This window comes from Triticum aestivum, chromosome 4B (assembly GCF_018294505.1).
Source record: "Triticum aestivum cultivar Chinese Spring chromosome 4B, IWGSC CS RefSeq v2.1, whole genome shotgun sequence".
Lineage (NCBI taxonomy): Eukaryota > Viridiplantae > Streptophyta > Magnoliopsida > Poales > Poaceae > Triticum > Triticum aestivum.
Window position 1 is genome coordinate 46,829,490 of NC_057804.1, and position 13,051 is coordinate 46,842,540.

At 41.7% G+C, this 13,051-nt stretch overlaps 1 protein-coding gene and 1 long non-coding RNA gene across 2 annotated transcripts; one reads left to right on the plus strand and one right to left on the minus strand.

Annotated features, from left to right (window-relative positions):
- Positions 1 to 4,593: 4,593 nt before the first annotated feature.
- Positions 4,594 to 6,403, minus strand: LOC123090919 (uncharacterized). Its single transcript, XR_006442663.1, has 3 exons — positions 6,299 to 6,403; positions 5,406 to 5,567; positions 4,594 to 5,271 (listed from the first exon to the last, which is right to left on the minus strand). It is a non-coding gene; the product is annotated as an uncharacterized lncRNA (long non-coding RNA).
- Positions 6,404 to 9,549: 3,146 nt separating this feature from the next.
- Positions 9,550 to 12,909, plus strand: LOC123089942 (uncharacterized). Its single transcript, XM_044511472.1, has 5 exons — positions 9,550 to 9,734; positions 9,929 to 9,988; positions 11,099 to 11,194; positions 11,334 to 11,398; positions 11,508 to 12,909. Exons 1-5 carry the CDS (start codon positions 9,550 to 9,552, stop codon positions 11,696 to 11,698), a joined length of 597 nt encoding a protein of 198 aa, XP_044367407.1. The 3' UTR covers positions 11,699 to 12,909.
- The last annotated feature ends 142 nt before the right edge of the window (positions 12,910 to 13,051 follow it).

Sequence of the window (13,051 nt, forward strand, 5' to 3'; positions counted from 1 at the left end):
GCAAGAATCCATGGAGGGCTTGAGAGATAGCAAGCTCGAAGAAGGTCAATATTGGGGGAAGAATATGAGCTAGAAGGACGAGGTTCAATCGGGAAGAAGACCCCCTTTTATAGGCCCTCCAAAATTCAACCGTTATGTGCTCAGCTCGCACACAAGCGGTACTACCGCTCGGGCGGTAGATCTAGGAAAATAGGGCAAAGGCTAGGAACCTTGGGGAGGTAGAGCCGCCAGAGCAGTACTACCGCTCATCCCAGCGATACTACCGTGGGAAGAAGCAAAACACAGGAGCAGAGGAGGTAGGGCATAGCAGAGCACGACGACAGTACCCCAGCAGCGGTACTACCGTCCGACCGGGATGGTACTACTGCTTATAGGCGGTACTACCGCACCTGACTGCCGCCCTACAACCGCAGAACCCGACACGAAAAGCAGAACCCCTAGAATAAGCGAAAGTGTGTGCAGAACTGGAACAACAGAAGTACTGCTTACAAGCGGTACTACCGCCCGACTTGGACGGCACCGTCACTCAAGCGGTACTACCTCTGCCTAGAGTGATACTACCGCAAGGGTGCATCAAGCAAGCCCCTAAGCAACACAGATGCAGCAAGAAAACCAGAACTGCCATAACTTCTGCATATGAGCTTCGAATTGAGCAAACTCAAGCTTGTTGGATAGATGACGACGAGTACTATCCAAAGAGTACTTTGTTTGGATATAGAGATGTGAAACCTCTATGAATGAAGAACCGGCAAAAACTCAAACATCAAAAACATCATAGAAGAGGCATGTGAATTCCATTTTCGATGAACTCGAGCTTGTCAAGAAGACCACCATAAGCTCTAAAACTCACACCAAGAAAAAATAAACAAGAACCAAGAAAGATGATGCAAGGATGCAATGGTTTGAACTCTCGACGAACGATACGATCAAGCTATTCACTTGGGAGCCCCCCTTGATAGTACGACAATCGATCCTATAACCTGGTCTCCCAACTACCACCATGAGAACATAAAATAGAAATCCTATCAAGGGCAAACCTTTGCCTTGCACATAGTCCACCTGAACTAGATGACGACGATCTTGACTTCCTCAAGTTGGACCACCTTTCTTGATTGTGTTGGCTCGATGAAGACTAGTTGATTTCTCCCCTATACGCCACTATGGATGAGCCACTCTTCAACACATATTCACAAGTCCATTGTCACCACAATGGACGGCAAGCTTCAAGCATGATCTCTTTGTGATGCTCCACTTAAATTTGCACACCGCAATCCTGATGACAATCACCACTTGATGTCATCTTCCATGGGATATATGATATCATCCTTTTGATGCACAACCATGGAAACATACCTAACCCCACAAACAACTCTCACATAGACCACGGGTTAGTACACAAAGCGTAAGACAATGCTTACCATACCATGAGATTACTTGACCCCTCTTGGGGATTCAGATCCTCTAACATCAGTAGGAAAGTCAGGTATGCTATAGGACCCTGACATCCTTTCGTTGTTTTTTCATGGTTTGAAATATAACACCATGATTTATAAACTGTAATTACCCATGAACAGTAATGAATCCACGTTGATTTTATTAACAGTACAATGTCTCTGCCTTTCCTTCTCTGTTTTATACAGAGAGGACACTGTATCTCCCTGACTTGCCTCCTGCATGTCAGAGGATCTGGTTCCCCCTCTCAGTACATCTTGCATGCTTTATGTGTTGATCAACTTGATTCATTCTTTGACTTAGTCTTGATCAACCTTGTATCATGTCTTCTCTATGACCAATCTTTGGATAATTCCTTGAATAGAACCTTGGTCAACACATAAACTCCTTGAAACCAACAAATGGACTTCAAGAAAAGTCTATGGACAAATCCTTTAAATATAACTCAAGGCAACCATTAGTCCATAAAGGTTGTCATCAATTACCAAAACCAAACATGGGGGCACCACATGTTCTTTCAGATGGGACGTTACTCTTCCCCCTTAGAGTTGTTGTCAAATAATTTGTTTTCTCCCCTCCCAATGCCATAAGGGTGCGATATATGAGAGAGAAAATTACACAAACGTCCAACTATGTGTGTCAAAATTGCATAGAACATTTTTTCTTAGGGTTTGTTGCAGAAAACGCCACCTATTGTTGTAATCTATTGCAGTTAGGTCTAATCCATAATTCGATTCTTTTTACATATCTCTAATAGATGAGCCTCGCTTGTAGGTGTACATGTGGCAATAAAAGCCAAGTTAGCCGCCTTGGACAAAAAAATAAATCTAATTCAGTAGATCCTGAAACCATGGTCCAAATGAGTCAAAAAAATTCCAAATCAATACTTGGTTCATATATTACTTGCAATTTTTTTTCTAGAAAATGTTGAATTTTCAACAAAAATCAACTGAGCCAACAAACTGCCAGTATCTCCCAAATGTCAAAATAAGCTAAAAATTCTCAAAACAGTACTAGGTACATTGTACGATCTACTGATTTTTAGATTAGTTTAAATGTTAAGTTTTAACAAAAAGTTATAACGGGCAACTAAAACTGTGAATGTTAGTAGTTTTTCTTGGTCGGCTAATGCCATAGGTTTTTTCTTTGCCACGTGTGCACACAAGAGGATTCCGCTCATCGGGAATCACGCTAACATAGTGAAACAATGGATGAAAGATTACTAGATGGTGTTTTGTACAACAAACTTGAAATAGTAAGTGTTGTATGCAAAATTAACCCATCTGGAGTATTTTCAAAAGTAGCTCAAATGCCATTTTGAATATGGCCTCCTACTTCGCACTCTATTTCGATTTTGAAGAAGTAATGTTATCTTCCCTTATGAAAATCCTTGAGTGGCTTGAAGTTCCTGGTTTAAAAATATTTCAAATGGAGTTCAAATCATTTTCAAATCCCTTTTCATTTCTTTGATGGAAGAAGTCATATTATCTTCACTCTAGGGTTTGTTTTGAATTTAATCTTTTTGAATTCTATGGAACTAAAAGCAAGAAATGAAAGTTTGGGAAAGTCCTTTTATTACCTCTTATTTAACTTTAAAAAGTTTCAAATTTCACTCAATTTCACACAACAAATCACACAAGCAATCATTATTACTTAATTAATATAACATTCCAAAATTTAGAATTTTGGGATGTTACACCCACACGTCTGGTGGGAGCGACAACCGCCCACACGTCCTATAACACACAGACACCACGTCACCGCATGCATGCATGTGAGAATCTTTTTGGATTTCCCGTTTTTAAATCGTTTTATCTTTTTAATGAAAAATTCGACTGAAGATTCGTTTTCACCATTAAATCCATCACGCGAGATCTTCAAAACTAGATCTCATATCAATATGTTTCGACGACTTTTAAAAGTTGTCATGTCTATTACACATGAATTGCCATGATATTTACACTGAAGTTGCATGATATGTTTCAGCTATTTTCTTCTATATTTAAAATTAAATTTTGTTATATTATAAAGCGAGGAATTAAAAACTAGACTTGCCATGAACCACAAACTAAAATTTCTGTGATACATGCACTTATAATTGCCATGGTTCATACAAAAAATAATTTTCATGGTCAAAGTACTGGAATTGCCATTGTTAAAATACTAAAATTGTCACGATCTATAAATTAAAATTACAACATGGCAACTTTAGTGTAACACTATGACAACTACAGTGTAAGCATCATGGCAACTTTTGGCCAAAAAAAATCGTCGAAACATATTAACATGAGATCTAGTTTTGAAGATCTCATCGAGACAGGTTTAGTGGTGAAAACAGTTTTTTAATTAAATATTTTAATTAGGAGATAAAACATTTCTAAGCCAAAAACCAAAAAGATTCCCGCTAATGTCATGTGTTTTGATGTGGCAAAATGAATGATACTGGAGGCGTTTGGGCCATGTTGCTTCGTGCCACACGTGTGGGCGTTAACATTTATGTTTTGTTATCCATATGCACGAATAGAACGTAAGGGATGGAGTGGTTTGCGGGGTTCCCTATGTCTCGCCTTACGCAATCAACAGTGAGCTCTGGCTGAAGGGAATGCCCAACTGGGCCAGTCCACTTGGTGTTCCGCCCGCCAGTAAACGAATTCAAAATTCTGGTGCACGCTTCCTTCTCCTTTTTGTTATACTAGCTGAATGCCCGTGCATTGCCACGGAGCAACAAATTTAGGCAGTGCTAGGATCCTGTACTGATGGCATGTAAAACCTCAAGGCTGCACACTACAATCGTACCCACCACCATAGAACAACCTACACTCTTCTAATTTGACAACATTTTCTCTGCCTCTACCACTATCGATAATGCATGAATTAGTGAATCCAATGATAGTTATATTGCTTTGGAATATATTTACCATCGAAAAGATTATTTCCCTCTGAAAAGAAAGAATTTGAATACTGTTGAACATACATATGCTATTCAGAACCATATAGAACATATACTATTCAAAAACATATTGCATATTTTGATCTTATTGAACGAAGTTGGCAGAGTATATGAAGTTCATCTGTAGCTTCAAGTTTGTACAAATAAATATAGAAATATACAGAAAACTTAACCAGAAAAAATATGCCACACCATCAAATAAACTTTGAAGAAATTTTGTGAACATCTCGCTAATGATATCATGCTTCTTGCTCAACTTGACCAGACACATTCAACCGCATGGCCCCATCGTCTGCAACACAACTTGTGCATGCAAGTTGATCTTCTCTTATATCTGTGCATCTGAATGCTTCTTCAATGTCACCCTTGAAGGTGTAACCTCATGGGCGAAGACTTCGACACCACATTGCCAAATTATTGACACACTCATCTGAAACAGTGAGTAACCACATTCATTTTTCCTAGTGCTATAAGAAATGGCAGTCTATAATAGTCAGGACTAATTTGGCTTATGCAAAGGAACAATAGCACTATCCATGTAGGTTGATATCAATTTCCAACAGACAAAGTCAGATATCTCTACTATAAATGTTCAAGTGTATGTTATAACAAATCCAAATTAGTATGACTTCAAAGAATCATGTAAGGTCAATAGCAGTTATTCGGAAAACGAACATACATTTCTCTAGAAGTAGAAATACCGATTTGTAGCATTGACAAGCCAACCATCTCAAATGCTACAAATATAAATAAATCAGTATAGGTACATATGTATAACCTTTGGCCAACGATATAGTACAGAGCCTTGATTTTGTACTGCTAGGCTCTCCTATTCTGATAATGGAACCCATGTGCCCATGTGTAAAGTACTGCAAGATAAAGGGATTAATTGCACTAAGCCTTCTCAAATATGTATGCCCCATTATCTATTATTCTAGTAAAAAAGAGATAAACAAAGAAGTTTTTCACTTAAAAACTATAAGAACATGTGTGATGTTCTCACCAGCAATTTTCTCAGGTGTTACGACATTTTCTGTAGAAAGCCAACAATAAGCTTGTTGTTCTCCAGCTGCTTATTTTTCAGGGACACCTTCTTGTTCTTTATTCATAGAGCCCCCTTCTTCCTTATCCTTTCCCCTTGTTATAATCCTGTATAGTAGAATTCCTGCCATCAGTGTGCAACACTGATTAATTGTATGCTAATAAAAGAATATGTAAGGTACATAAGCGTTTGTATAGCAAAAAAAGAAGAAGCTCTGTCTAGCTAAGCTGTGGGTTAGTGGTTAACATGGATGAAAAAATACATGACAATGATAGCAAGAAAAACAGTCATGCATCAACAAACTAAAAACACGGGAAGTTTCAGCGCTCTAGCTCCCTTGTTCATTGAGTGTGCAGAAGGGTCGAATGATCCATGATGCTGAAAGTGAAATAAAGTTGACTGCATTATGAGCAAGATGACAGGGCAAACTGGAAACGGCGACCAAGATCAACAAGCAACTATATTAGTGAACCGAGTGATCACAATTTACAACTGATAATTGATGGTGCAAAAGTACGCGAAAAGTAAAGAAACATGTCCTGATGTCCATAACTCTCTGTTCTGATTGCATTATTAGCAAGTTTATTTTCTTCATGCTTTCTGAATTTACAATTGTTGCCAGTACAATTTTTGACTTGAATATATTACTTCAGTTTGGCAAGAAAAGAATTTCTGCTGAATTGTGTGATAAAAAAAATGGGAGATGAGGAGCAATATAAAGTGGGAGATGGATCAACTAATGAATAGAACGGCCAATGCACCCTTATACTAATTAAAACATTGGAGTAACAAGTAAGGATAAATTCATATACATAGAAGTGGGAGGTTTCTGAATTTGGAAAGGGGCAAAAGACCTCACCCATTTGATTCCATGGTGGAGGCTTGGAGCAGCCTCCGATGCACCTACTTGACCGACAAGATGACAACGAGTGGCGCTGTGTAGGGTTGTCCATCGCCGCTGTTCTTTTCCTCACGTCTCAAATGGGCAGCTAATAACATGAAGAAATAACACTGCCTAATATATTGCAAACCAAACAATCACACAAAATCTTTACTGGAGGCGGAGAAGACACATCTCAGATATCCCCAACCTGCCATTGCCGGAGGCCGGAGTAGTGTTGTTGAACAAGGTCCTCATAGTGGCGGACTCCTCCTCTTCGAGCTAGTCCTCACCACCGACCGCCCATGCTCTCGCCGCCATGGCGTTAGGCGCACGGCTCGAGCAGATTACGGGGCGGAGGAACTGGAGCTCGCCTGGGGGCGGGGGCCGCCGCGAAGGCGCCGAGGGGGAGGGGGTCGTCGGCGCCGAGGTCGGGCATCTCCGGCACGTACTCCACCTCCACCTGCAATAAACCATGGCGTTAGGCGCGACTCGAGCGGATTACGGGGCGGCGGACCCGGAGCTCGCCTGGGGGCGGAGCTCAGGTTCGGGGCGGGCCGGAGCCGTCGCTGGCTCCCGCGGCCCTGCTCTTCCTGTCGCTGCGACAGGGTGGCCGCGCCCAGTGTCCCGCGGCTTGGGACTCACCGCGTCTGCCGCGGCGTCAACGGCGGTGGAGGTGGCGGTGGTCAACAGAAGCGAGCGAGGCGACCCCCTGCTCCTCGGTGCATCTGCTGCGCTCCTTCCTCTCTCTGGCGGCGACGGTATTTGGCAGGAGAGAGACGAGATTGGGAGCGAGGGCTCAGGGAGAGGTGGGGGCGGTTTATTCTCTCAAAAAAATTGAGCCACGATGTGTGGGATCGTGTGCTGGTTTTTCTGGTTTCTTGTGCGTGCGGGATGCAACGTTTTTCTTACTGCATGCCATCAAGGGGTGGATGCATCGTACGAGGCGGGGGATCGAACGAGGTGGTCTAACCATCACGATGACTACTGCAGATCCCCTTTAATAGTAGAGACTAGTGTATATGTACGTGCAATGCACGTCTTAACAGTATGATGTGATTTCGACAAAAGAAAAAAACATACATTACTTTGAAAAATGAATTCCGAGCGAATTTTTTTTTGCGGCGGGAAAAAGTATATTGTTGATGTATGCAGAATAACATTTAGAAATTTACTACTCCCTCCATTCCTAAATACTTGTCTTTCTAGAAATTTCAACAAGTGACTACATACGACGCAAAATGAGTGAATCTACATTTTAAAATATGTCTACATATATTCGTATGTTGAGTCCATTTGAAATGCCTAGAAAGACAAGTTTTTGGGAACGGAGGGAGTAATTGGTAGTATAATACAAACACCACCCGCTGTCACCGAGAAATTTTCGAAGAATATAAACAAAGATGTACGTGGTGGAATTCACAAATTGTTTATTTCAACTTTGGTTTCTCCTCTCGGACCATCTCCCATGGGCTCACAGCCTGTTCTTTTTTTCACTCATCATAACCTGACAATTGCAACATGGCAGAGCAGGCATCGGTCTTCTTTTCTAGGAGGTAAGTTGCGATGGTTCCAGAACCCGGTAGATTTAGCTACGGGCTACTGTTCACTGCGAATCCCTCTAATATCAGCCGTTAGATTTAGGAGATCAGTGGTTGGGATTGATGCCATAGGGGCAATCCAAACTCGTACACTATATAATAAATAATACTAGCAATTGGCACGTGCTTTGCACGTTTATAGCATGCATGCCAAGGATGTTGAATTCTTCAATTTTTAAATAGCTAAAACTCATTATTTATTTTTTCTAGTCATGCAACCATTTATGCTTTCCAGTAGCTATAACTCATTTTCGGGATGTTGCTTTCCATTAGCTTTACATGTTTTTTAGCAACTATTTATGCTTTTTTAGCAAGGTTGTGGCATCAACGCGCCGGTCATCATCTTATTTCGTAAAATATATATGCTTGATAAACGTGTAGCACTTGACTATAATTATCTTTCTTGCTTATATACAATTTTTTATGTCGCATTTTCCCTTTCTTCGAGTGTATATTGTGGAAACTATTATGTCTGTGCGGATCTTTGGAACATGGCGGGCAATGCATCCGAATTGAAAATCAATTAAAAATAAAGATTCAAAACTTTCTGAAACTTATTTAACAAACATGATCTAGCATAATACTCGTGTAAAAAGTTTCACGGGGGAATGACTATCGTGGTATCCTCGGCAACAAAAAACCACAAGTCCAAAAAATATGAATAGTAACTTTTATATAGTATCAGTTTTGTTTTTTCCCCTGTCCAGAACACCACGCTTACACATGCAATGCACATCTTACAGTCATGGAGTGATTTTTTTTAGAAACCGAATGTAAGTATAACTTTTTTTAGCAAGTATTATTTTTTTAGAAAATTTAGTATTTTTTATTGAGGTGAGACAATTTTGTAAGTATTGCTGAGGTGGCAAGTATGGAAGCCCATCCTTATGACACAGAGAAGAATTTGCAAATTCTGCCTTGGGCTTAGCTCGTCCTCCACTCAATCTGCAACATGGCCCAAGATGTATCACGTATTGGGCCTCTTTTCTGGGAAGTGGGAAAGCGATGGTTCCAGAAAACCGTGGAGGTTGTTACGTTCTACTGTTCATAACAAATCCCACTACTGTCAGCCGTTAGATTTAGCGCACCAACGGTTATGATTGATGCTTTAGATCCAATTCAAAACTGGTACACTATATAGATAGTATAAATCTCTACTATTAAAGGAGGATCGAACGTCGTGATGGTTTGATCTCCTCTCGATGATTCGACTTCGATCCCGCACCGAGGAAATCGCTAGGAAAACAATCCACCCGCACGCCTTGTTCGCTAGCTACTCCTCCATCTCGTGCGATACACGCGGAAAAAACCCAGAGAACAAACGAACCGGTTCAATGAACCTCTACCCCACGATCCGGTAACCCGAAGCAACGACCAGGCACACACGTCTCACGCCCCTATCTGCTAGCAACCTCCTCGCTCCTCCCCATCCCATCTACCCGCTGAAAAAATCGCCACGCCATCCACGCCGCTCACGATCCCCGCTGCGGCGCCTGCGTCGATGGGCTCCCCTCGGTCCTCCTCCACCAAGCACCCGCCCTCCCATGGTCGTGGTCCATCCTCTACCAAGCTCTTGATTGGGAGTCCCACGAGGTTGGGAGTCCCTTGAGGCCTTACCACAACCATGGAATCCCTTGCCCTCGCCTGCGTCAATGGCCCGCCCGTGACCGGACCGAGAGCATGTTATCTCGCTGCGCCTCGCGATCCCCCCACTGCGGCGCCCTGCCCCGTGCTGACGCCGCGGGCGCGGGCGGCTCAGCCCGCCGGGAAGGCGGGCTTTCCCCCCGCCGCGCGGACCGGCGCGCTCAGGTGAAGCTGCTCGCCGGGTTACCCCGGCGCCCGCCTTTCGTCTACCCACCGTGTCGTCGGGTGATCTCTGTGTGCGCCGTTTATGCAGGGCCAGCAGGGGATGCGCCACTCTGCCGCTGTTCCCGCCGTGCCGGAGCCGGTGGAGCGCCGTCGTGTGCAACGCGTCGGTGTACATCATCCCGCTCATGAAGCAGTGTGTCTCCATCGCGGCCGCGGCGTGAGTGCCTCCCCCATCTCCTCGTCGATACCCAAAGGTACCTTTTCCGATGTGATTTGCTCATGATACAGAAACGCATAATCCTTTCGGGCTCCGAATATGTTCGTGCTTTTGCCTGCGAGGGCTGTCAATTGCACAACTGCTGGTGTCAAATTGTAAGATGCACGATCCTGTCATACATTCTGTAACCTGTCGATGGTTACTCAGAGGGCATCATGCAACAACTGTTAGATGGAGTTGGTTTCTTGATCAGTAACCACGAGCTGATATTTTCACAGCAAGTAAAAGAATTAACGCATCATGTTCACATCTTTAGGAGGTAGGAGCAACATTAACACACTTCACAAGAACTAGATAGACAGTGTACTTGTAGTACCATATGCTGCGATAACGAATACTGCCAGATATTCAGTCTGTTTACACATTAACATGACACCTTGTGTTCAGTGGCGTCACTCTTTATCACAGGAAACTGCAATGCATGGTTTTTGTATTAAAAATTTGAATGTCGTATAATTCGAATGCAGAAATTTACTCAAGGTATAAATTCAAGTCATGTTAACATCATCAGTCTGTTAAACATAACTTAAAGAATGGTACTCTTTTCGTATCATGATGCTTAGGTTCCGTCCACTTGGTGACTTGCTTAGCTTGCCGCGGAACCGTAGTGTATCTACTTTATGCTTCTGATCCATCATAAGTTATTAGCGCATTCATGTTATGACACTAACTTGTCAACACCAAGGTGGTAATCTTGCTTCAGATCTTGGATGAGTTACTGGGGCTGTTCAGGCCATGACTCCAAATTGTAATTGCTATCTTGAGGACGGGCAATCTTGTGTAACTGAAAGTGATAATTCTTCAAAAACTCGGCTCTTGCTATTCTCCATGTAGTTTATTTCATTCTGCGACATACTCCCTCCGTTCCTAAATATAAGTCTTTTGAGAGATTTCAAATGGACTACAACATACGGATGTATATAGACATATTTTAGAGTGTAGATTTACTCATTCTGTTCCATATGTAGTCACTTATTGGAATCTCTTAAATGACTTATATTTAGGAACGGCGGGGGTATTTGGTTTTGTCATCAAATGATTGGACTATTTTTTGAGCATTTATTTATTACTCTTTTCCCTCCTGCAGAGTGCTCTTGCTTGCTAAAGGCACAGGCATACACAAATCTTTCATCGTGCCATTGTTTGTTCTGCAAGCACCTAGCACTGTAATCTCATGGATCAAGTAAGGTTCTGCCATTTGGCCCAAAAGAATCATTACCTTTTCCTCTTTTCTTGCTATAGCTACTGGATGTTTATTCTTTTTGAGACAAGAACACTTACTTTTGGCGTAGTTATCCTATGGTGTCTATTCCTAATTTTAGGAGTGAATATGGGATGTGGACTGCTTTTCTTGCGCTTGCAGTGCGTTTGTTCTTACCCTTTCCAGGTAGAGTGACAACGGAGATCCATACGTCCTGCCTAAAATTAAGTACAATATTTGATAATACCTGAAACAGATATATGTTACTTATGCACATGTGTCTTGTCTGTTTAAGGTGACCTAGAGCTTCCGCAGTCAACAATGCTGGCGGTCAGCGTTGCTCCTTACCAGGTGATGAATGTGAGGTATGTAACATGCTCGCCATTTCGGAAGACATTAGCTATACTGCTGCATATGTCTTTGATAATTCATCCGCTTGGTCAATTGTCCACTAAATGTGAAGTGGCTAAAAAGAAAGGAAATTAACATGTAGAAGAAGTTGAAGAACTGTTAAGCAGAGAATTCATTGCCTAGCTTAACCAGTGCAACGTGAATAAGGATTAAGAGGATCTAGCTTAATCCATGTGTATGGTAGCAGATCATATACTTTGCTTTTTTCAATTTTCTAAATTACAGTTTCACCCCTAGCCTCATTTGCGGGTAAAATGTTATAGTTTGCGCAAGCAACAGATGTAGATAATCTTTTGTAGGGCGTGAGTTACTGGATAGACATCTAATAAAAAGAGGCATCTTCTTTCGGCTCGATACAGAATATATCAGTGCTATTGGGTGCTCTTTGGTACTACAATTGCCTCACCCACTCTACAAAAACATGAGTGTATATGGTCTTTTGTTCTTCACTATTACTTTATTAAGGCTGCAAATTTGTGATATGTACAGATGAAAACACATACTGCGACATAATTGATCCATCTGACGATTCAGTGTTCCCTGTTCTTTTTGTGTGAACTCCAGCCAGAAATATTTAGCCGGGGTATTTTTTGCCACTTATTGTCTGTTACGGAGAGTTGGTGTTTCTAGACACAAAATATTTTGTTTACTGGTTTATACCATGGGTCAGTTCAATCTCAGGTTAAATTAGTCAGTGTTGATCAATAATGAAATGTAGCCATTGGTTGATTGATCATTGATGGTACAGATGTGCAAAGCACCCTAGCCTCATTTGCGGGTAAAATGTTATAGTTTGCGCAAGCAACAGATGTAGATAATCTTTTGTAGGGCGTGAGTTACTGGATAGACATCTAATAAAAAGAGGCATCTTCTTTCGGCTCGATACAGAATATATCAGTGCTATTGGGTGCTCTTTGGTACTACAATTGCCTCACCCACTCTACAAAAACTTGAGTGTATATGGTCTTTTGTTCTTCACTATTACTTTAATAAGGCTGCAAATTTGTGATATGTACAGATGAAAACACATACTGCGACATAATTGACCCATCTGACGATTCAGTGTTCCCTGTTCTTTTTGTGTGAACTCCAGCCAGAAATATTTAGCCGGGGTATTTTTTGCCACTTATTGTCTGTTACGGAGAGTTGGTGTTTCTAGACACAAAATATTTTGTTTACTGGTTTATACCATGGGTCAGTTCAATCTCAGGTTAAATTAGTCAGTGTTGATCAATAATGAAATGTAGCCATTGGTTGATTGATCATTGATGGTACAGATGTGCAAAGCAACAATTATATACCCCACTGTGTTGGACCCAAATACCTTCCGAAAAGAAGTTCTGAAGGGTGGGATACTAGAAAACCTTGTAATTTCAGCTATATCTTTATTATATAAAATAGGTGGAATTTTAGGTATGTTCTGCTATC

What these genes read in the sequence shown, in the direction of transcription:
- LOC123089942 (XM_044511472.1), top strand. Translation starts at nt 9,550, where the DNA reads ATGGAATCCCTTGCCCTCGCCTGCGTCAATGGCCCGCCCGTGACCGGA. An exon ending in ACTGTAATCTCATGGATCAA is followed by an intron (nt 11,195 to 11,333) that starts GTAAGGTTCTGC and finishes TCCTAATTTTAG; the next exon opens with GAGTGAATATGGGATGTGGA. An exon ending in TTTGTTCTTACCCTTTCCAG is followed by an intron (nt 11,399 to 11,507) that starts GTAGAGTGACAA and finishes TGTCTGTTTAAG; the next exon opens with GTGACCTAGAGCTTCCGCAG.